This window comes from Balaenoptera physalus (assembly GCF_965194825.1).
Source record: "Balaenoptera physalus genome assembly, chromosome: 5".
In the NCBI taxonomy this organism is placed as follows: domain Eukaryota; kingdom Metazoa; phylum Chordata; class Mammalia; order Artiodactyla; family Balaenopteridae; genus Balaenoptera; species Balaenoptera physalus.
The window spans coordinates 59364516-59387278 of record NC_138884.1 but is presented as its reverse complement, the minus strand read 5'-3'; the positions used below and the strand labels follow the sequence as shown (position 1 = coordinate 59387278).

Genomic DNA, 22763 nt, shown 5'->3' with positions numbered 1-22763 from the left:
ATTTAAAAAAAAAAAAAAAGATTAACCTTGCTCAGACAAGTAGGTTTCATCCTTTTTTTTCCCGACCTAGTCTAATTTTTGGAAGTACAGTAAATTTTAATTTGCTCTCATGAAGTTTTAAAAATGATCATTCATCACATTCATTATTGGTGAAATAAAGGTTTACTGAGAAAATTAATAGGGCCAATTGGCTTTTAGGAATGATTTTGAAAATGTTTATCATGGGGTTAGTTTTCAGTGGGGTAGTTGTTCTCAGTGGGGTAGGTGAGCCTTATTAGAATCACTTATGCAACTTTTCAAGATGTATGTTTCTGGATGCACAAAGTCCACCCGCCTGCCCCCGCCTCCAAGACACAGTGTCTGTGTGTCTGTCTGTCTGTCTGTCTCTCTCTCACCCACGCACACACACCTTTTGACAAGATGGGGAATGATGTGAAGCATGATTATATGGACAAAAGCATCCCGAGTGATTCTCCGATCTTAACCCTAACTCATTCATCCCTAAACTTTGCTGCACGCTGCAGTCATCTGGGGATCTTTAAAAACAGTCCTGATGCCCAAGTCATACCCAGTGCCGGTTAAATCAGAACATCTTGAAGCAGAAGCCAGGCAGTTTTTAAAGCTTCTCAGATGATCCCAGTGTGCAGCTGAGCTTGGGAGCCACTATTTGGTTAGAGGGCAGGAGAAAGAGAACTGCTTCTGATAATTAGTGGGACCATAGGTAAGTCAGTTTTAAGCCTTGGTTCCCTTATCTGTAAAATGGGTTGTTTAATTAAATGTCATCTACGGTTCAGTGGTCCTTTCCATCATAAAACTTCTAATGCTGTGATTTTAAAATCAATTTGAAGATGAAACTCTGAAGCACTATAGAAGTATCCATCTTTGATGCTAACGGTGTTACAGGCCTTTATACAAGTGCTAAGATTCTATAGACCTATTATAAAATTCAGATTTGCCTTCCCTCAATTATTTTGAGTTTCATTTTAGACACTGAGAACAAAGGGGAGCATATAACTTAACCAGAGAACCCCTTTGTTGCCTAATATACAACAGCTGTGAATAACTTAGGAATATAGTAACTTAAAAAAGACTACCTAAGGACTTGTATCTATCTGTTCGTTAATACTTTATTTAAAATAATTTGGAAATACCTGTCATTAATAGTGTACTGTGTAGTATTATGCTGTCTTATTAACACTGCTTATTTCAGGATAGCTAGACCTATCATCAGTTTTGTGGCTATAAAATTTTGCTATTAAATTTTCTAATAATTATGTAAAAGTGATTTGAAATCATTTTGGTATAGAGCACTTTTATTATTTACTTTTAGGGAAATAATGGAAAACGGATGGGTAGGTGGATAGCGAACTAAATCAACTGAAATGCAGGGGCTAACAAAAAAACCACACCCCCACACACACACCCCCACACACAAACTACTATATGGCTTCAATTTAAGCATGTGTATAGATAGATATAACTTGTACAGGACAGAAGGTTTTGTGGGTAGAAGGACAAATGACAGGGGAAATATGTAATAATTTATATATTATAATAATCAACCAAAACATGCCTTCTAACAGCATATCTAGCATTTTGGGTCTCCTAATTTTGCTAAAAGCTGAAGAACCTAAAACAAGGGGGAAAGCACCCACGTGGTACTGTTCTGAATTCGAGGATTTCGGGGCCACTGGGCCTCTGGAAGGTCTTCCCTCCTTGCTAACCCCTTTTTAAAAATGTCTTCAGGCCTGATATGATAAAAATCAGTTATTACAATGTATTTTTTTTCCTCCACAGTATGACCTTAGCAATATATTACCACATAAAGAACAGGTGAGCTCTTTTAAAACCTATCTTGTTATTCCAGCTAATTAATTTACAAGGTATCAAGTTTAGTGTTAGGTAATAACTATAGATGTTACTGGCATAAGCTTTTATTATTAGAGTGCTTTTATTACAATATAGAAGTGAATCATTTATTTTTCTCTTAGGACCCTTAATTCTTAGGTTACTGAGCATCCCAAAGAGTATTTGTTTATATGGGTTATATTGATAATTTACTGTATTAGAAATTGAAATTGAGAATTTAAAAAATTAAATCCATTGTATGTTAAAACAGGGTTTGCCTTAGCACTACTGAAATTTTGAGCTAGATAATGCTTTGTTGTGGGGTGTCGTCCTGTGTGTTATAGGATATATAGCAGCACCCTTGGCCTCTACTCACTAGATGCCAGTAGCACCTTCTTCCCTCCACATTACGACAACCAAAACTGTCTCCAGCCATGGCCAGAAGTCCCCTGGGGGACGAAATCACCCCTGATTGGGAACCCCAGTGTTCAACATGTCATTTTTTTTTTAATGAAAAATAACTATTTTCCACAACAAAAAATATTGAGAGAAAAGTATCTCCTTAATAGAAGACAGCTGATTCTCATATCTATTCTGTCTTCAGTCATTTGTTTTGAAGAAACAATGTGAAGAAGATCCAGCCGCTTGCAGATATATAGTTGGAAAAAGATGTATTTTTAAAGCCTTCAGATAATTTGGTATATTCTGTGATACTGTACCAAAAGTCTGCATGTGCTAGTTTCTTAAATTAGTTAAAATGGAATTCTAAATCATATCAATGAACTTGTAATAAATACTATGTTAAATTAATACCCATTGATCTGTCATGCATACTGAGTAGATCTTTTTACCTGTACCTGACTTTATAATATTATACATTGGTCATTTGGAAAGTATTGGTTCACATTTCTTTAGACAGTGTCAAAAACTCACTTTTGTTAGTATCACCACCAGTCTTACCAGAAAAGTCTTTGAAGTGTTGAGAAGTTGTCAAGTTCACAATAGAAGGTAGAAGTTTTCCAAAAATCCTGATATTTTTAGCTTGATGGCTTGAATTTTATCATTGGCAACAAATAACTTTAGAGTTATTTTCCTTGAAGTGACAGGCTCACTTTGTTCATTTTTGAAAGAATGTGTCAGTTGTACATTCAAATAACGATGGTGTTCGATGAAAAAAGTGTTTCAAATAAAGATGGTGTTCTATGAAAAAAATGACTTACCGCCAAGTCACAAGTGCTTTTCCTTAACACAGCCATATTTCAGTATGTAAAAGTGCTTAATGCATACTTTCCACTTATTCAGAATATTAAAAAGAAGGACCAAGGTTTAAGAACACTATTAATTTTTACTCTTTTATCAAGGATGTTCTTAAAGCAGATTTTTTACCTGCAAGTGGCAGTGAATAATTGAATGACTTCTAATTCAGTTTGGTACCACTGCCTTGATTCATGCTCAGAAACCAGCAGTTTTACCCACTTTTGCTTTTATACATCCATAGCAAATGTCACACAATGTGAAGGGCAGGTAGTGTCTTAGTATTCTTATAAAAGCAGTTTTGACCTCTTGGGCCTCCTGAAGGAGGGGATAGGGGAGAATCCCAGAGGCCTGCAGACCACATTTAGAGAACCGCTGTTCAAATGAGCGCAGTGTATTAGTGTGGTGAAATTTTAAATTAAAAAGCCTGGTTTCTTTTAAAATAAAAAGACAATTACATTTTTAACTCAAACTATTTAAAAGAGACAAGAAGAAATACACAATAAGAATATAAAGAACTAAAGAGAAAAAAACGGGAAAAAACCATGAATCTCATATTCACATTGATTGAAGTTAGAAGAATTTATTGCCCACCACCACTGCTTTATAAAATGTTCTTGCATATTCCAGTGTGAGGTTAGAGGAGTGAAAATATATTGGTTTACTAGCATTGCCTGTTAGGGAGGGTCAGTGCTTATAGAGGCAACTCTGGCTGGTTGTTGTAGAAAAGATTTCACAGAACTTGATGTGCTGAGTAAAAATAGGTCAGGAAACCTTTCTAAGGGTGGAATCCAGGAGAAGAATTTATAAAACTGTTTGCTTCGTTGAAGGTTAAGCTTCCTCTACGCCTCTCTCTACTCCTAGCAGATATGTTACTAAGATAGTAACCCCTGAATTAATTTTTTAAATGCACATTCTTATTTTATAGAGATGCAGATAGATCCTTGGATATTTTTGATGAGAGATTACATCCACTCACAGTAAGTGTCAGTTTTATTGAAGTGGTATTTTTCTCTTATACAGTTGTGTTTATTTCACGCTGATTTGCTTTGAAATTAATTACTAGAAGAAAATTACTTCCTCCAGCTCGAAGTCAAATTCATCTTCCTTTAAGTCTTCTTCCCCACGCCATGTTGTGTCTAGTCATTTTCCCGAAGGCGTGTTGTATAAGGGGTTGATGGATATGAACCGAGTTGCACTTTGTGTGAATAGTGAGCAGGTAAGTAAACATACCCAAGTAACAGAAAATGTCTCTTTTTAAAGGATGATTTTCCATAGCATCAAACAATATAAATATTTGTAAATAAACCTAATCTGATAAGGCCTCTAAGAAGAAAATTAGAAAACTGTTTACATTTTAAACGAATTAAAATGACAAAGTTTTAAAATTCACTTCTCCGGGCGCTCTGTGGCCACACGTGGCTGGCGACTGCTGTACAGGACAGCACATTCTTAGAGCCTTATGGTTACAGGACACTGGAAATGTGTTTTCAAGGTTGATTACAGAAAAGTATGCCATATGGTGATCAGCAAGACTTTTGAGCCTAAAAATATTGGGTTGGCCAAAACGTTTGTTTGGTTAGTGAATATATTGTTCAATAAAATGCTTGGTGAAAATGAAAACTGTGTCTTTTATTTTTACTTAAAACCAAATGAACTTTTTGGCCAACCCAGTAGTTTGCATTTGGTTAGAATTCTGTGGGGAGGAACGTGGAAATACATAAATTTTCTGCGGTTGTGCCTGTATTTTTCTTTAATGAATGGTGGTGAGTACTGGATCACTGTGGTATTTTAGGACCCCATTGTTTATATTTAAAAGACTACAAGACATGTCACCCAATCAAAATTATTTTAAGGGGCACGTGGGCCCAAGTGTGAAGACTGCTATCTTGAGGGTACTTTTAAGTATTTTTCTTCCATGGATACTTAAATTGCATTTTTTCTCCTTTCAGCGAGAAAAGATTCCAGAGGAATACTTCGAGCATGATCCTGAACACAAATTCATTTACAGATTTGTTCATACTCTTTTTAGTGCCGCACAGCTAACTGCTGAATGTGCAGTAGTAACTTTGGTAAGATAGTTTTTCTTTCGTAAAGCATCTGTAGAAATTTCTGTCTTGTACACATGGTATGGTCCTGTTTTTCCCAAATGAAAGTAGGTTCCTGAAATGATCATTAGAACTTTATTCAGAGAAACCTATCAAAAGAAAGTAAAGTATACACATTTGAGCATTAATCATCATTATGATTTAAAATGTTGCCATTGCTTTTCTCATCACAAAACAATTGCTATTAAAGGCAGCAGGAGAGATTTCTGGTTTCTCCTTCCACACCTGAGGGGACACACGCACGCACAGCGCACACACGCACACACAGACGACGCGTGTGGTGGTGGTGGGGCGGGGCAATCACTGAGCGCTCTGGTCCACAGGCAGAAACAGGTTCCGGGCAGTTTGAAGCTGAATTCCAGACTGTACTGCCTAGGCAGTTCTGATGTGTGTCCTGACTGAGAACTACTGCCCTCAGTTCTCTGTTCCTTGGATAATGGATAATGGTGTTAACCATCCCTGCATGTGAAGTTGCCCAGGACTAGGGTGCCAGTAGGACTTCAGAAGGCTTTACTCTAGTTAGCCTGCTAAGCTACAGCTGTGTAAGGACCTTTTTGTCATCCATTCCTAATTTCTATGGTAACAGTTTATCATTTGAATAATAAATCATATTCAAGTGAGAGGTAGTTGGGATTGTTTTACTCCTCCCTATAGCAAACCTGTAGGGGGGAAAGTCAGCTGCGTGGTCTGCAGGGAAGGAATACTTAGGCCACTCACTGCCTGCTCCTGTCAGGGCAGAATTTAGGACAGGAGGCTTGTCCTTTTGAAAAGAGACCCCTCAGTGGGTGGGTACTGGATCAGACACAGGCCTTTTCTTGGAGCTACAGGCCACTTGGAGTGCTTAGCACATGCTTGAGAGAGGCAGGAATGGTGCTTGCGTATGGAGAGCTAGGAAAGGCAGGAAGGAGAGTATTTGGGTTGGAAGAGGGGCATTTCTTTGTAGACAAGTTAAGCTTGATGTACCTGCGAGACAGCAGAATGGCAGTGTCTAGTAATCATTGGAATATATGGGATTGGAGCATGAATCTGAGCTAGAGGGAGGGAATTAAGTGTAGCTGTTCAAATGCAGAGAAAGTATGTAAAATAAAAAGTGGGTAGAAGATAGATCCTACTAGGGACTGTCAGCACTTAAGGGACAGATCCCCAGAGGAGTGGCTACAGTGGTAGGAAACCCAGCAGAGAACCCTAAGAGACACCAGGAGAGGTTCAAGAAGGAGAGTATGGTCCAAACGCTAAATGCTACCAAGAAGTTGCTCATGTCATAAATACCATGTCACTGAATACCTACTCTGTGTCACTTTTCTACATGTGTGGGGTGGAGGAGAGAACAAGTTGGATAAATAAAGTTCTTGCCTTTATGGAGCAAGTGTGGAAGACGTAAATTTTTTTTTTTTTTTTTTTTTTTATCGGAGTACAGTTGATTTACAGTGTTGTGTTAGTTTCAGGTGTATAGCAAAGTATAAGTGTTTTTTTTTTAATGAGTGTTTTTTAAAAGATGACTATTTCAAGTAGTGGTAAAAACCATGAAGAGAAAGCAAGGTAAAGGGATAAAGTGATTAGAGGGGCTTACTAGAAAGCTCAGGAAGAGCCTCTTTAAAGAGGTAATGTTTGAACCCAGGACCTGGCTGAACTGAGGAAGATCAGGTACGCTGGCATTACGGGCAGAGGGGACAAGTTCAAGGCTCTGAGACAGGAACTTGTTCTGTGTGTTCAAGGAAAAGCAAGGTGGCCATTGTGATCCGAGCGGGGAATGAGGGAAAGAGCATAGGTGATGAGGTCACGGAAGGACAAGGCCGTACCGCACAGGGCCTCGTAACTTGCAGGCCACGGGAAGAAGGTATTTGTTTGATGGGAAACCTCTGGCAGATCTGGAGCAGGCGCATAAAGTACTCTTAATTTAAGAGGCTCTCCTGGCTGCTTTGGGGAGAACAGACTGTAGTCTGTTGGGAGGCAGAAGAGTTAGGCAGTGGCAGCGATACAAGTCAGAAGTGACAGAAAAGCGGTCAGGGTACCAGTGAAGGTAGAGATAACAAGAAGTTCTAACAGATTGGAGCAGGATACACTCAAGTGCAGGTTTTTGGTCTCAGCGACTGGGCGTGTGGCAGTGCTCTTTCATTTATGAGGGAAGGCCTGGGGAGTGGAGCTCTGGGACGAAGAGCTCTGGGTTGTTTGTGTGAAGGCACCGGTGACCACGGCAAGAGTAGTCTCTGTAGAGTGGTAGCAGCAGGAGGCTGACTGAAGTGGGTTAAGGAGAGGATGGGAGATGAGGAGCTGGCCTCAGCCCTGAGGACGCCGTCTAGGGGCAGTGGGGGACAGGCTGGGGACATGGAAGCATTCACACTGGAGGAAGCCTCTGACAGAGAGGGAGAAGTTGTTCAAAAAGAGACTAACTGTGGGCACAGTGCTCTGCAGAAGTGAGGTGGGATCAACTTCATTCACAGGAGAGTTAGCTTCAGTGAAAAGAAAGAAATCTCGCTTCCTCCAAGACAGGAGGGCAAGTGGGATAAATGAATATCGGCACGTGTACCAAGTTTGCCAGTACAAAGGTGAGAGGAAGTTGAGAGATTGCCAGTGTCATTGCAGTGCCTCTGATTAGTCCCATAAAGTAGAGAGTTGAACCTTGCGGGGAGAGTCGTTCTTAGGGTACTAGAGAGTGCTGAGTTCTTTGGGGAATGGGAGCCGAATTTCACTAAGAACATATAATCTCAATACCCGTGTTTGAAAACACAGTAGAGTTTGGAGGGCATGGGCGAATCTGAGCTGTCAATCTGATAACCCTTCAGAGAGTAAACAGACTCTTTCAAACTGGACATTTTTCTTTTTGTCAAATGGCATATACACTCTTCTACAGAGGTAACAACAAATCACAGCTTACCTCTCTAATCTTTGCTCAGCTGGTAACTCCATCCAGTTCTTTGTAGGGTAGACATTTGATACATGTAAAAGAAACCATGAAATCATCTCACAAACCGGCAGGTTTAGAGGAGCCCCAGGGATACAGACACAGGCAGGTCTTCCCACCTTAAAACCAAAAGAATTGACTAAGCTGCAGATTATGTAAGACAGAAATGAATAATGAAATGATAATGGAGATGTGAAAAATTGGGGCTATGAAAAGGACTACCCTTTGTATGCATGTGTGTTCCTTAAAAAGGCACTAAAATATGGGAATACTTGACAGTTGTAAAGCCCCTTTGTACTGCCTGTCCTGCTGTGCCACGCAGCAGCCACTGGGAGGCTCTCTTGACCACCAGTTTTTATCTTCAAGTTCATGCCACAAAAGGACTGGTGACTCTGAAGAGAAGGTAAAGATGTGCTCAGTCTTACCAGAATTTTACACACTCAAGCGTTATGTAAAATCGCCATGCAACCACCACCAGTCTTGTAGTTAACATTGCACGTGATAGGCACTCAAGCATTTACTGAACAGTTGAAGTCGACACTGGGCTGTATGTGCTGCCCTTGACAAGTGGGAAGGTAATAATACAATGCGTGTCTTTAGAATGCCCTTTGCTGAGATGTCCTTTCATTCCTGTGACCAAAACTGGGTTGGAAATTCACACGGGCAGAGTAGAAATATCAGACTAACAGAAATATCTGACTTAACAACTGTGACCTGGCCTCTGGCCTTGGCTTGGCTGAGCAAAGTCTTTGTAGAACCTAGGAATAAAAGGGGTGTCAAAAAGAGATGAAATCTGTCATTCCTAACAATTCTTATCACAGCACTTCAACTGAACTAAAATCAAAGATCAGTGCTCTACTTTTGCAGGTTTACTTAGAAAGGCTCTTAACTTATGCTGAGATCGACATTTGCCCCACTAACTGGAAAAGAATTGTTTTGGGAGCCATTCTTCTTGCCTCCAAGGTTTGGGACGATCGGGCTGTATGGAATGTGGACTACTGCCAGATCCTCAAGGACGTTACAGTTGAGGACATGTGAGTTTGTAAGGTTACCATGAACTTTCTAACCATTTTCCAATACCTCATTTGCTCTCGTAAGTTTACATTTTTAAGAAATGTTACATTTTAAGAAAGGTTACCTTGTGCAGAGAGCTGAAATAGACATACAATTACAGCCTTCTTTCTATCTAGCTGTAGTATAACAATTTGTATTTCCCCTCATTAATTGGTAGGTCTTGATGTGTTATTGTTGTAATATTCTGCTTGATAAATTGAAATTATTTTTCTGGTGGTTTTTGCCAAACATTTTACAAGCTCACTACCAGAACAACATGGTACAGTAAGTAACTTGACAGCTTTCTTAAAGCTGTCTACCAGGTCCAGTCCATTTTTAAGGGGCACATGCCTGGTCTTTGAAGCAAGTGGCCACTGTTAAGGTCTTAGGGCCTCTAGACTACTGACAGGTTATAATTTCAACCTGAGTCACACATTGTGTATTTGCTTTTGCTGGTCTTTTTCTCCTTTTTATCTGAGGTTCTGTTGTTACAGAAACTATGATGTACAGGTAGCCACATATAAAGGTTTCAGATCCCTGTGTTCCTGTCTCCTCCCCTAAAGTCTGCCGAGTTAGGAAACACCTACCTCTCAGGTAGTCCGGGAAGCATCCCTGGGGCCTCACCCAGGGCACTCAGCAAACACAGCGGCACTTTGTGGGGCCTTGAGTTAACTAGGCAGGTTCTCCTCACAGATGGCACGCTCACATTGGCATGAAACGCCAGGCTTCCAATCTGGCTCTGGTGAAGGGCCCCAAGGGTGGGAAGCAGGATGAGCCAGAGAGGTAATTCCAGCAGACTCTCGAAGTGCCCGCTTGACAGTGAACCTGTCTTTGTGGGTGGCATTCAGGAAAATGTGAAAGGACACCTCTTGATTATATTGGACAGCAGAGGCCGATCAAGGTGGCAGGCAGGGGCAAGAGCTTGTTTTTGTTACCTTTGCCCCTTACTCTAGATAATTCACAATTACCAAAGTGCATATTTACAGCTGAAGCGAGGAAAGTTGTGACTAAGAGAAGGGACCAGTGACTGTCAGTAGCTGTCAAAGTGGCTTTTGGTGAAAATGCCCACTTTGGTGATCATGTAAACCAGGTGGTCGTGGTGATATTGCTGGTAGCAATCTTAGCAAACAGTGTAACAGCAGATAATGAATTTGAAATGAATAGAAGTACTTTTGGAAGTTGCAGAAACTAAAGTGACGTTGACCAACACTATCATCAGTCTTTAAACTGGTGCCTTGAAGGAAGGAAAATTTGTAATCGTGAACACCATCCCTGCCATGATGGCAGCTGAAATTTTCTCAGAATCTGCAACTGAGCTGACTGGGGCTCTGGTTCCAGGTACAACATCCGAGAACATGCAGGGAAACGTGTGGGTGTTCATAGGCATTGAGCCCAGGAGCATTGGCGGCACTGTCCAGCTATGAAGAAACTAATTCTAAACAACGCTTTTCTGTGTAGAACGGAGAATCACCAGGAGTTATGTTTACAATAGGCTGCTTTTGTTTATGATCTTTGGGAGTTGGAAAGCATTGCAACAAAGTGTTTAATACACATTTGTTTCATCCCTCTGCTGTTGACTACTATTTGTAATGGTCTCATTTTGAGTCTGAATTGAAAAATTGCTGTCTATCAGCTTTTCCTTAAAACTTTCTAACATCTCTGTGTCTTGTTAAATATATATTTCCCTTCAAAAGAGTAAGTTAAACTGAGCAGCTGCTGTTCAGACAGTTTGCTGCGCCTGTAAGTGGTAGGCTCTTCAGCCACCTAGCCATTTAAAAACAGCAAAAAACACAGAAGATGCATATTCTGTAGGCATAATGCTTTTCTTCAGTGATTAAAGCTCTATTAATAGACATGTTAATCCTATGAAGTACTGTATTTCCACACAATTAAAATGTATTAGTGGAGAAAATATAAAAGGGATAGTGAAGTGCATTTATTCCTGTAGTAAATTAAGTCCTGATTAGCTGATTATCAAAACATTATCTGATTTACATTTCTATAGACTTCTGGCCGTATGAACAGGAAATTAATTTTGGAAGTAGGTTCAGTTAGGTTTAAAGTTCAACAAATGAGAAACCTCATTTCTGCTCATACTCTGCTCTCCATACAGGAGAACATGGAGCATTTGTTGATTTATCCAATGGATAAAATATTAACACTTTAAAACCAAGAAACCAAATGTATTGTAAAATAAGCCACTTGCATGTTTGTTTGGGTATTTATCATTTTTATATAATCAACTCTCTAAAGTGATTGCTGTGAAAAGTGGTAAGATTTACTCTAACTTTATATTTATTTACTTAAACATTTGGCAAGCAAATGGCTGGATATGGTCATATAGCAGAAGCCTGCTCCCAGCACTCTACTTTCCCACTTCATTGAATTCGCCCTCTGTGGGCGTGTGCAGTCTGTCCTGGCAAGGGGCGGTAGGTCTGAACATTCTGGGCTGCTCTCCTAACACCGGGGGCAACAACTGCTCTATCAGAGGTCGTATCGTAAAGTGGGTTTAGTCTAGCTGAGACATAATCTTACTGCCTTCCTAAGCTTAAAAAGTGCATCCTGTCCTGTCATGGTGACGACAACTCACCCTAGTAAGGTTTTAAGGTGAACAGAAACTTGCATCATGCCCTTTGACACAGCCCCATGCACGGGGTGGGGGTGGGGGGATTCCCTTTCCCATCGAATGTAGCTTATTTATTTATTTACTTGAGATGAATCCTTGTTGCCTCAAGAGTTTTCCCCCCTCAGAGATAATAGCAGTGGCTCTCGATGGATCCATTTGTTGCCGTGGTGATGTGCCCACTCCTTTTGTTGGCTCGTCTCTACTTCAGTAAGCCCCTTCCTGTCATCAGCCCGGTGAAAATGTCTGCAAGTTCTTCAGAGCTAATAAACAGCATACATCACTCCTTTCGTCTGATCACTAGAGCGGGGCCTCGTGAGTGAGTGTGGAGCATGAATCGTACAGCTGCACTAATGGAACTCTGAAGAATGAGCCCCTGAGTCAGCAGCATGAGTGCATAAGAGGGCCATAACCTCTTCCCCCTTGTCCCAGACTCAAAGTGCTGGGACGCAGAAAGGACCACAAATAGCTGTACCTTGTTTGAGCATTAGGGTATTAATCCAGCTGGGTAGCCATTATTTGTTTCAAAACAGTATTTAGAGCCATCCTAGTAGCTCAGAATGGTATTTTTGAAGATAGCCCAGTTGACTAAAATTGTCCTGTGTTGGTTTTGTCTTCTCCTCCTCCCCCAGGAATGAGATGGAAAGGCACTTCCTGGAGCTACTTCAGTTTAATATGAATGTTCCTTTCAGTGTGTATGCCAAATACTACTTTGACCTTCGCTCCTTAGCAGATGACAACAACCTGAATGTTCTATTCGCTCCTCTTAGCAAAGAAAGAGCACAGAACTTAGAGGTAAGGCTGTGAAATCACTAACTGGGGTTTTCTGTCAGCCACCGAAGCCACATCTGTAGCTAAATTATATTAAGCAGTGATTAGGAAAATGGAAAGCTGTTAACAGTTTGAAGAGCTTATTGACCCGTTGGCATCATATTTCCTGTGTCTTTTATGGTTTATACAGGGATCCCACATTATAAAAAAAAAAATTGTCTCTTCTGTAACCATAATTCAGAATACTTTAAATCATATTTAGTCTGTTCTTAATGGTTTTCCATTTGAACCTCTACACTTACATATAACCATACATGAATAATTTCTTAAAATTGTATCCCTAATCATATGTACCTACATAATCTACTTACCACTCTTAACTGTCTTTTTTTTTTTTTTTTTTATAATTGATGTTTTGGACTATTTCTACTGTCTTGACATTTTTAATAAATAAATAAATGTATTTATTTATTTATGGCTGCATTGGGTCTTCGCTGCTGCACGCGGGCTTTCTCTAGCTGCGGCGGGCGGGGGCTGCTCTTCATTGCGGTGCGCAGGCTTCTCATTGCAGTGGCTGCCCTTGTTGCAGAGCACGGGCTCTAGAGCGCAGGGTCAGTAGTTGTGGCGCACGGGCTTAGTTGCTCCTCGGCATGTGGGATCTTCCCGGACCAGGGCTCAAACCCGTGTCCCCTGCATTGGCAGGCGGATTCTTAACCACTGCGCCACCAGGGAATTCCCTCTTAACTGTTTTTTACTCAGCTTGCAGTTCGTGTGTGTGTGTGTGTGTGTGTGTGTGTGTGTGTGTGTATGTGTATCACAGTTCAGTCCCATGAGTTTATTAGACAAAGCATCTGTGGCTAACCTGAGAGACCTATACTTGGAAGGTATAATGTGGATTCAGATACTGGATGTAGAAAGTACATGAGTTTTGAATATAAATGGTAACGTACATGGAACAAAGTACTACTTATGGCTTATGATTTTTGGTGGGTATACAGCAAAATTCACAACTGAAATGAACACATTTAAAATTGATACTTTCTGTGGTACCTTGGTGGTACTTTAGAATAAGATGTTTTTCTACCATAATTTATGTGCAAGTGAAATAGCACCTTTCAGCGCTTGTCATTAGACCTCTCCTACCTTCAGCACATACCTACCTGATTAAAATTTTCTTAGAGTATGTAATAACTAATGAAAACTGAATAGAAGTTGAATAGCTGAGTAAACACTGATTTTGCCCAAGTGTATGTCCATTACGTTTAAGGATCACGTGTGTAGGTAAGAGATGATATTGCTATTAGGAGCCTATCATTAGGAACCCAATTTTTAAGTAACTCTAAGTTATTAGGGCAAGTTACCCCTTGCCCCAGCAATCCAATCATAGCCCTTAAAGGTTATGACCTTAGGGAACTGTCAGTTAGTGTAGATATCAGCTATCCAAAGTAGCAGTAACTATGAACTATCTAAACGAATGTAGATGTGTGGCTTATCAATGATGCTTTTTTTGTTTTTTTAAGGTCCGAACATTTTTTTCCCCCCTAATTATACCTATGTTCTACCTGATTGACTTTCCTAGGCCATTTCCAGATTGTGTGACGACAAATACAAAGACGTGCGTAGAGCTGCTATGAGAAGGTCTTTCAGCGCTGAAAATTTCATTGGTATTCGGCGCTCCAATGCCATCCTCTCTTAAGGGAGAAGTGAGGGGTTGTAACATCATAAACCCCTCGAAACAATGACTGGAGAAATATCACCTCTCCTGCTCAGAAACCAGCAAAGTTAGTATTTTCACCTTAAAGAAAGACATTGAATTCAAGAGACTGATGCACAAGCGAAGATTATGCTCATAGGAAAGAACGGGACCTCGTCAATGTAACACGCTCTTCTGTCCTTTTTATTGTAAACAGAGTTACAAAAACCACTCCAAAGCTAAAAGCTCCCAATCCACGCACAGATATCTGCTCCCAATCCACGCACAGATATCTGATAGCTGTGAGCTATGCGAGGTTTTTTAATTAATAGTTTAAATTTTTAGACTTTAAAGACACTACCTATATAACTTCTATGTTTTTCTTACCTCACTGTCCCATACTGCTGCATATTCCTTTAGAATCAGTGCAGTATTACCATCAAAAAATGGGACTCCAAAAAAAAAACAAAAAAACAAAAAAACAAAAAAACAAAAAAGAAAAAAAAACAAAAAAAAGAAAAAAAACAAAAAAACAAAAAAACAAAAAAAACAAAAAAGAAAAAAAACAAAAAAAAAAACAAAAAAACAAAAAAAAAAGCAAAAAAAAAACCAAAAAAGATAAAACAAAAAAAAGAAAAAAAACAAAAAAACAAAAAATACAAAAAAACAAAAAAGAAAAAAAACAAAAAAAAAAGAAAAAAACAAAAAAAGAAAAAATACAAAAAAACAAAAAACAAAAAAAAACAAAATAGAAAAAAAAACAAAAAAAAAACAAAAAAGAAAAAAAAACAAAAAAAAAACATGGGACTTCTAACAACTCATAAAGCCAAACTTTTTTAATTAATAGTTTAAATTTTTAGACTTTAAAGACACTACCTATATAACTTCTATGTTTTTCTTACCTCACTGTCCCATACTGCTGCATATTCCTTTAGAATCGGTGCAGTATTACCATCAAAAAATGGGACTCCAAAAAAAAAAAAGAAAAAAAACAAAAAAACAAAAAAACAAAAAAAAAAACAAAAAAGGAAAAAAAACAAAAAAACAAAAAAAACAAAAAAAAACAAAAAAGAAAAAAAAAAAAAAGAAAAAAAAACAAAAAAAAGAAAAAAAACAAAAAAACAAAAAACAAAAAAAAACAAAAAAAAGAAAAAAAACAAAAAAACCAAAAAAGAAAAAAAAACAAAAAAAAGAAAAAAAACAAAAAAAAACAAAAAAGAAAAAACCAAAAAAAAAGAAAAAACAAAAAAACAAAAAAACAAACAAAAAACAAAAAGAAAAAAAAACAAAAAAGAAAAAAAAACAAAAAAAAAAACATGGGACTCCTAACAACTCATAAAGCCAAACTTCAGAACAGACTGTTGTAGCATCATTAGGTTTTGCAGGGTTCTTCCTCCCTACTATATCATTGAAGCTGCTAGTCATTATTGGCAATCAATTTAAACCAAAAAGCTGCTGAATAACACATGTCATCCAAATGCTTTGCAGGCAGTACTTATTAGCATATTAGCATGTTTGCGATCATAAACAGAGAAAGTAGGTTATTTCCTTCTATTGGGTCCGTGCTGCATTTCTTGTTAACTATAATGGTGCTTCTGATTTTGTGATGATTTTCCTCTTTGTTATATACTTGTATTAAAGGATATTTTCATAATTCCAGCCAACATGGTGGTCCAGTAATTAACAAGCCGGTGATGAAATAGAAGGTGTCCCAAAAGTCTTAGAACAATTTTAAGCTTTAATATAGTGTGCTTGGATACTCCAGAACACTGTCGCAGAAGTATAAATGCTAGACTGGCAAAACATCACTTGAAACTTTAATCGAATTTCTTCTAAACTCATTTACTTTTGTACATTTTAAACATTAAGCTTTTATTTTTTTATTTTTTTATTTTTTTAAATGAATTAATTTATTTAATGGCGTGTTGGGTCGTTTCTGTGTGAGGGCTTTCTCTAGTTGTGGCAAGTGGGGACCACTCTTCATCACGGTGCGCGGGCCTCTCACTGTCGCAGGCTCTCTTGTTGGGGACACAGGTTCGAGCCCTGGCTTGGGAAGGCCCGTGAGCCACAATTACTGAGCCTGCGCGTCTGGAGCCTGTGCTCCGCAACAAGAGAGGCCGCGATAATGAGAGGCCCGCGCACCGCGATGAAGAGTGGCCCCCACTTGCCACAACTAGAGAAAGCCCTCGCACAGAAACGAAGACCCAACACAGCCATAAATAAATAAATACATTAATTTTAAAAAATAAAACAATAAACGCTTAACGTTTAAAATTTACAAAACTAAATGAGTTTAGAAGAAATTCGATTAAACTTTCAAATGATGTTTTGTAAGTTTGTGGCATTTATACTTCTACAAGTATCAAAGCTTAAAATTGCACTAAGACTTGAGGGGATACCTCCCCTCCTCTTTTTAAAATAGTCCTTTGCAAGGCTGGGCTGCTTACCTGCTTGATCACCTAAGTTTCTTTTTTCTAGATTTGGTAAAGGAATTATGAACAACAGTGTTAATTCACATGTAATAAATTGAAAGGAACTGGACCCTAATAGTAGGGACAGGAGAGTAAGTGATACGAAACAGCTTTTCTATCCTGTGTGTTAACCTGGCTGTAGGTGTCTCACTTCAAGTTCTATGTAAGAGGAAACATATAAACCTTAGGAACCCTTACCTCAGGCTTTAAAAGGCAGGGAGGTCCAGTAATCAGTCTTTTTGGAGATTGGTAACGATGTCACCTAAACTTGAAATATTTAAAAAAAAAAAAAAAAAAGTGTTCTCAACTATGTGAAATCTTTCTCCTCCTACCTTCTCAAATGTAATCCTAGGAATTTTGCCTGTAAACAAAGCATTTCTGGGCCAGAAGTACTTTCTCTCTTTATAGCAAGGCTTCACATTATACTGAGTGCTGCAGGTTCCATCATTTTTAAGGGACAGAGACATAAATGATAAATTATGGTATATAAAATACTACAATCTACCACCTCAAAAAATATTGTTTATGGAGTTTGGAGCTTGGAAATTCAAGTACTGATTGCAGTTTTATTTTGAAAAGAATGCTACAACTTATGTGGTTTTTCTTCCTCATGTTTATATTAAAAGAAAAGCTAATAAACTCTATTTCAATTAAAATATATGGCTACTGTGTTTGTAACACTTCTCACTGTTCACATAACATTACAACTCTGCCTAACTCAAATGTTTTCAGTCAGCTCTGATAGTCGGGCCTTAAAGCATTTTCAAACTAACCATTCATAAGTTGTTTTGACCCCTGCCTTTAGTTAAGATGTAGACATTTATTTCTTCAGCTTACGCTCTTTTCAACCTGAAGATAATCTAGTACACTTAAAATCACTGGCTACAGTGCTCAGTGGCATAATGCATTAGATGGCATTTTTGAATTGTTTGTTATGGTGCCAAGATGGAAATGCACATTGAAAGATAAAAGTAGGTAAATACACAGAGAAAGGAATTACAGGAATACTGTAGAATCAGAACTTGTTGTTTGAGAGCTTCAAGCAATTGAACAGGAAAGAACATGGAAGAACAGGAAGCAGTAGAATTGTGGTTGCTGTTAAGAGGGTGACTTTTAAACAAGCCACGTAATTTGACTTTAACATGCTATTTCACTTAACATTCAGTTGGAAATATACCAGATCTCTAAAGTTTCTTTTAGACCCTAGCCACTGCACTTGAGCAATATTCCATCAGTCCTGATAGTATTGCCGTAGTATTTCATCCACCTTAGTTACCTTCCTAAGGTCACATCTTTAACTTTGTTCTTGTTAAGTTGCTGATGAGGAGAAATGATCTGATTTAGTACAGAAGGGAAAAAAAATCTATCACAAGTCACTGTTTATATCAATAGTTTGCACCGCGTAGTAATATGCCAGTTACTAAGCAGAAATGCTGACATATCTCGAGTGGTCGAAGGTTTAAAAAAAAAAAATTGGGGGTAGGAACATTGGGCATGACTGTAGCTTCAAGAACAAGTTGGTAGAATAAGGGGAATCGCTAAAAATTGCTTTTCCCCTTCAGCTTTAATTCTAGAGGCAATACAGCCATTTTAATAAATGGGAAATTGAGGCAACTTAAGGTAAAAATTTAAACATCACAAAGTAGGTTCTCCAACAAATATGGGGCATGGAAACTAGTTATTAATAGGGTGGCAACTATGGCATTTTTTTCCAGATTTTTATACCGAGGAAGGGTTTGTTCCCTAAAGTAGTAAGACTATAAAAGAATATCTGACTACCTGAACTCAAATTTTACTTTTTCGCTTTTTAAAAAAAATTATTTTTCTCTATTGGAATACTGACATCTGTGCAATTTTAACTCTGGTATACCGTGAACTGAACTCTATTCTTTACAAGGAAAAGACAAAAGTTTGAAATGTATGTTTGAACCAAATTAAATTGCCATTTTTGTATGTTAAATTCATGTGGTTGACCCTAAGACAACTTCTTAGGGCCCAGTGTTTCTGGTTAAGAGAAATTTTTTCCACCCTGTATCAGATTCCATCATGACCCTATTCTTTCACATTTACTCCTAATGTACCCTGTATGCCCATTATTGAAATTCAACAGCACTAAATCCTAGTTTTACAACAGGTCAAATTTCATTTCTTAGTTTTCCCATTCTATAAAATATACCATTCCTTGATTTTTGAAAAATGCTGAAGCCAGTATTTACTGGAAAACAATTCACTCTGTATTCAGGTTATGCAATGTTTTGGGAAATGTTTACCTATAGCGTGTAGGTTAGCTAAAATCTTTCATCACCCAAGACTTCTCTCTAACCACATGTAAAATGACTACGACTGTTCCCTCACCCAGAAGCCGCATTCTTGAGTATAGAGCTGTTTGGTAAAGCACTTGACAGCTGGTAGGGGCTCTCCCAGGGGTAAGTGCTAATTTCTATGCAGAATCTGTAGATTACACCCAGCATCTATCAAGTTAAGGATTAGATCACCTAAAATCTTAACTGTTAGCCACTCACCAGCCTGGCCAGCCTGACACCGTGCCAGCAAGAATACAAAAGATCTAGGAGCCCTTCAGAGACACCTGGTCCCTTGTACACAGGTGCAATCTGTTTGGCTTCTGAGGCAATTTCCACTAGTCCATTTTAAATGGGTTTGGCAGATGAGATAACATGTACTTCATGTGAAAGAAATGTTATGAATACCAGTTTATGGTTTAGGATCGCTAACATGCAGAAAGAACCAGGAAAGTGAAGTAGTATAGAAATTAAGAGAAATCCAGAGTCAAATGAAAAGAGGTTAATGTTCTTTAAAAAAAAAAAAAAAAAAAAAGGAACAGGTTAGGTGATTACTTAACTGCTGTGAGGGCAGCTAAATAATTTGAATGTGATTAGAGAAAGTCAGTGACAGCCTCAGAACCTAAGGTCCTCAAGAATATGTCGATCTCTACTTCAAGACCTCAAATTACTCTGCTAGCTTTTTCTTACAACATCTATTCCTTCATCTTACCGTTCTCAATTCTACTGACCTTTACTTCTAGCTCCCCAGATGGTGGCCCTTTATCTCCTCACTGTGGGAACCGACTCTTCCAAACGCAGGGCATCAGTGTTTTGTCCACCTCCCACTGCCCTCTCTCAACAAGGTCATCTCAGCTTCACCCTTTGACTCTCTGCTCGTGTCCAATGTGGCAGTGCTTGATGTTGGTTACTACTATGACCCATTTCTAAAACACTATCGCCAGGTTCCAGGAAATACAGGATTTCTATGGCTCACGGGCTAACTGGCCCCTTGTAATCCCCTTTAATCAACTACTTGAGCCCTCCTGTGTTCCCACAAAGTAGTTGTTCCCAATTTGCTGCACTCACTCCCCTGATCTGCCCACAACCCTAGATGTATCTCCTCAGGCTAGGCAGCAACCCCACCTTCCAAACTCCAAAACTCATTTCATCTGGCATTAGGAATAGATGCCTCACTTCTTAAGGTAACCCCTCTCATCTAAGGGAGAGGATTCCATCCCAACTCTTCAAATCAAATTTCTATATCCAACACCCCCACCACCAGGATGGTGGTGAGGATGGGGCAATTTGACCTTCCTCAGCCCTTGACATGTCCTAGTGTTTCTCAAGATGTGGTCTCCAGACCACCTGCCTCTCATGGGCTGAAAGTCCCTGTAAGAAATGAAGCTTCTCTAAATGCAATGTGGAATCCTAGAACAGATAAAGAACATCAGTGGAAAATCTGGTGAAATCCAAATGAAGTCTGGAGTTAACAGTAGTGTGTTAATGTTGACTTCTTAGTTTAACAAATGTGCTATGATAATATGTTAATATTAGGGCAAAATGGATATATCTTTGCAACTTTTCTGTAAACCTAAGATAATTCTAAAAGTTTACTAAAACAGAACAAAAAGACCTAATTCTTGGATCCCAAATTCATCTCAATTCCTGGAGCTGAAGCCTGGGAATCTACATTTCTAATAGGAACCCCAAATGATTCTTATGCAGACACAAACTTGAAAACTAGTCTTTCAATTCCCTTTCCATTCCATACCTGAATGGCTGCTTCCTCCTTGGTTTACTTACCTTAACCTGATTTCATCTTTTAGATCCTCTCAACCCTAAAATATAAGTACTATCATTATCCCCCTTTCACAGATGAGAAAGTACTAAGATGCAGTACACAAACGAAGAGGATGAGTGTGTAAGAGCAGTGCATTTTTAGAAACGTGAATAGCTTCTGAAAGTCCATGAAAACTATAACACCAGGCTTCTTTCCACCAGCAAAGTGCTTAAATACACTATGGAAACTATACACTTGTTTACTTAATATCCATAATGTAAAAACTGACCTGGGCTTAAATCTGACTTTTCCAACTTTGGTATAAATGAAGCGCAAATCCCTACACTTGCTGTTTTTCTAGGGAGACATCCTCAAATTTTAATTGTTTTTGCCATTTTAGCTTCTTAAATTTAGTCCCCACTCAGTCCTGGTCACTGGTATTCTGCTGGCCAATGCACTGTCACCCCCTTCCCCAGTAATGGCCTCACACTCTTCTTGAATGAATGGTTAAATAGATTAGGAAAGCAAACAAAATTTTTAACAGTAAAGTATGTATGCGTGGTGTGTGTACGTGTGTATTCATCAATACATAGGCTTTCATATATAAATGAGGGAATGGTTCAACAGATTAGAAAAGCAAACAGAATTCTCTAACAGTAAAGTGTGTGCTCATCACTATATAGGCTTTCTCAGAAGAGGAGGAAGAGAAAAATATATTGAGGTGAGGGGGGGCGGGGAACAGCTTTCCTTTTGCTGCACTGATCCATGTTTTAAAAGCTTATGCAAGGGTGTTACGGGTCTCATTTGTTTTCAGAGGCCGCAGAGAGCAGTGTCTCGATGCTTTTGGAATATCTGGCTGTAATCTAGTCCAAAGTCCAGGGACACTTATTTTCCCCCATCGCTGCCAGTGTTTGTTCACAGGACTGCATGGTGCGCGCCCGCTGCCGCGTCCCGCCCGCCGCTCTTCTCCTCCCCTGCAGGGGGATCCGCGCTCCAGCGGACTCCTGGGGGCGGTGGAGGTTCTCCCGGGACGCGCCGGGCTCCGCTCCTCCCCCGCGCTCTAGCACCCTTTGGCCCACCTCCGGCGGGTATTGAACTGCGCGCGGCGGCGGTGGCGGCGGCAGCGGCGCTGGCTGCAGTGGAGTCACGGCCTCGGGCTGACTAGCCTCTCCCGCCCAGCCTGGGTCACCTGCTTCTAATGCCCGCCGGGAGGCTCCGCCCCGGCCCCGCCCCTTCGCGCTGGGGCTCGGTTGGTGGGCCGCCCCGCCACGCTCTCCGCGCGTCCCCGCCCACTGCCCCGTGGGCTCAGCCTCTCCCCAGGCGCCCTCCGGCCCCGCCTGGAGCTGGCAGCCGAGGAGGAGCGTGGGCCAGTCACCGGCTGGGAAGCTATGGGGGGGTGGGGCGAATGCTAATCACGACTTCTTGAGACCCGGAGCGGGAAACCCTAGCTAGAAGTCCCTCCTGAGTTCTCTGCTGGCGTCCACTGGTGCGGGGCTCACTTTCCCGTAATGTTCTAGCTTATGAACCCTAGCTTCCAGGACACCTACCAGGTCTCCTATCTGCAGCTAAGCATCCTTAGAGTCCAGCGCTTGTTTAAAAGAACTGCTCAAAGAATCATTCTTAACCGTGGCACCTGTCTCCTCTCTGCGCTGCCCTCACCAGGTGAGCTCAAATTGAGAGAAGTACAAATGCTTACTGAGCCCCTACTGTGTGTCAGACGGCGCGTTAATCGTTCTCATCTTAATACAGGATGTCTCAGATCCTTACAACAATTCTTATAGGTGAAGAAACAGAGTTTAGAAGCATACCAAGGAAACCGAGCTAATGATAGTTCCCCCAAGAAAGCCACAACCTAGATAATCTTGTTCAGGGCGGTATTCCGACCGCCTAGCACAGAGTAGGCTCTCAAATGGCAAACCCGGGATTCGAACCGAGATAGTTGGGATGCGACAGCCACAGTTTTTACCACCTCCTCCCC

The 22763-nt window shown here is 39.8% G+C and overlaps 1 protein-coding gene and 1 long non-coding RNA gene across 4 annotated transcripts in view; one reads left to right on the top strand and one right to left on the bottom strand.

Moving 5' to 3' along the window:
* Positions 1-15079, top strand: part of LOC309660699 (cyclin-Y-like protein 1) — a 34627-nt gene extending 19548 nt beyond the window's left edge. Inside the window, exons 5-10 of the mRNA XM_082461610.1 lie at positions 1798-1833; positions 4031-4082; positions 5055-5174; positions 8980-9146; positions 12421-12583; positions 14139-15079. Coding sequence (XP_082317736.1) covers positions 1798-1833; positions 4031-4082; positions 5055-5174; positions 8980-9146; positions 12421-12583; positions 14139-14255 — 655 coding nt within the window. The 3' untranslated portion in view covers positions 14256-15079. The remainder of the gene's footprint in view (positions 1-1797; positions 1834-4030; positions 4083-5054; positions 5175-8979; positions 9147-12420; positions 12584-14138) is intronic.
* Positions 5127-12064, bottom strand: LOC309660700. Of its 3 annotated transcripts, XR_014263554.1 has the most exons (4): positions 9753-12064; positions 8818-8870; positions 8086-8504; positions 5127-5265 (listed from the first exon to the last, which is right to left on the bottom strand). It is a non-coding gene; the product is annotated as an uncharacterized lncRNA (long non-coding RNA). The 3 variants fall into 3 exon arrangements; XR_014263553.1 differs by having other exon boundaries at positions 8086-8870; XR_014263555.1 differs by lacking the exon at positions 8818-8870.
* Positions 15080-22763: the final 7684 nt, after the last annotated feature.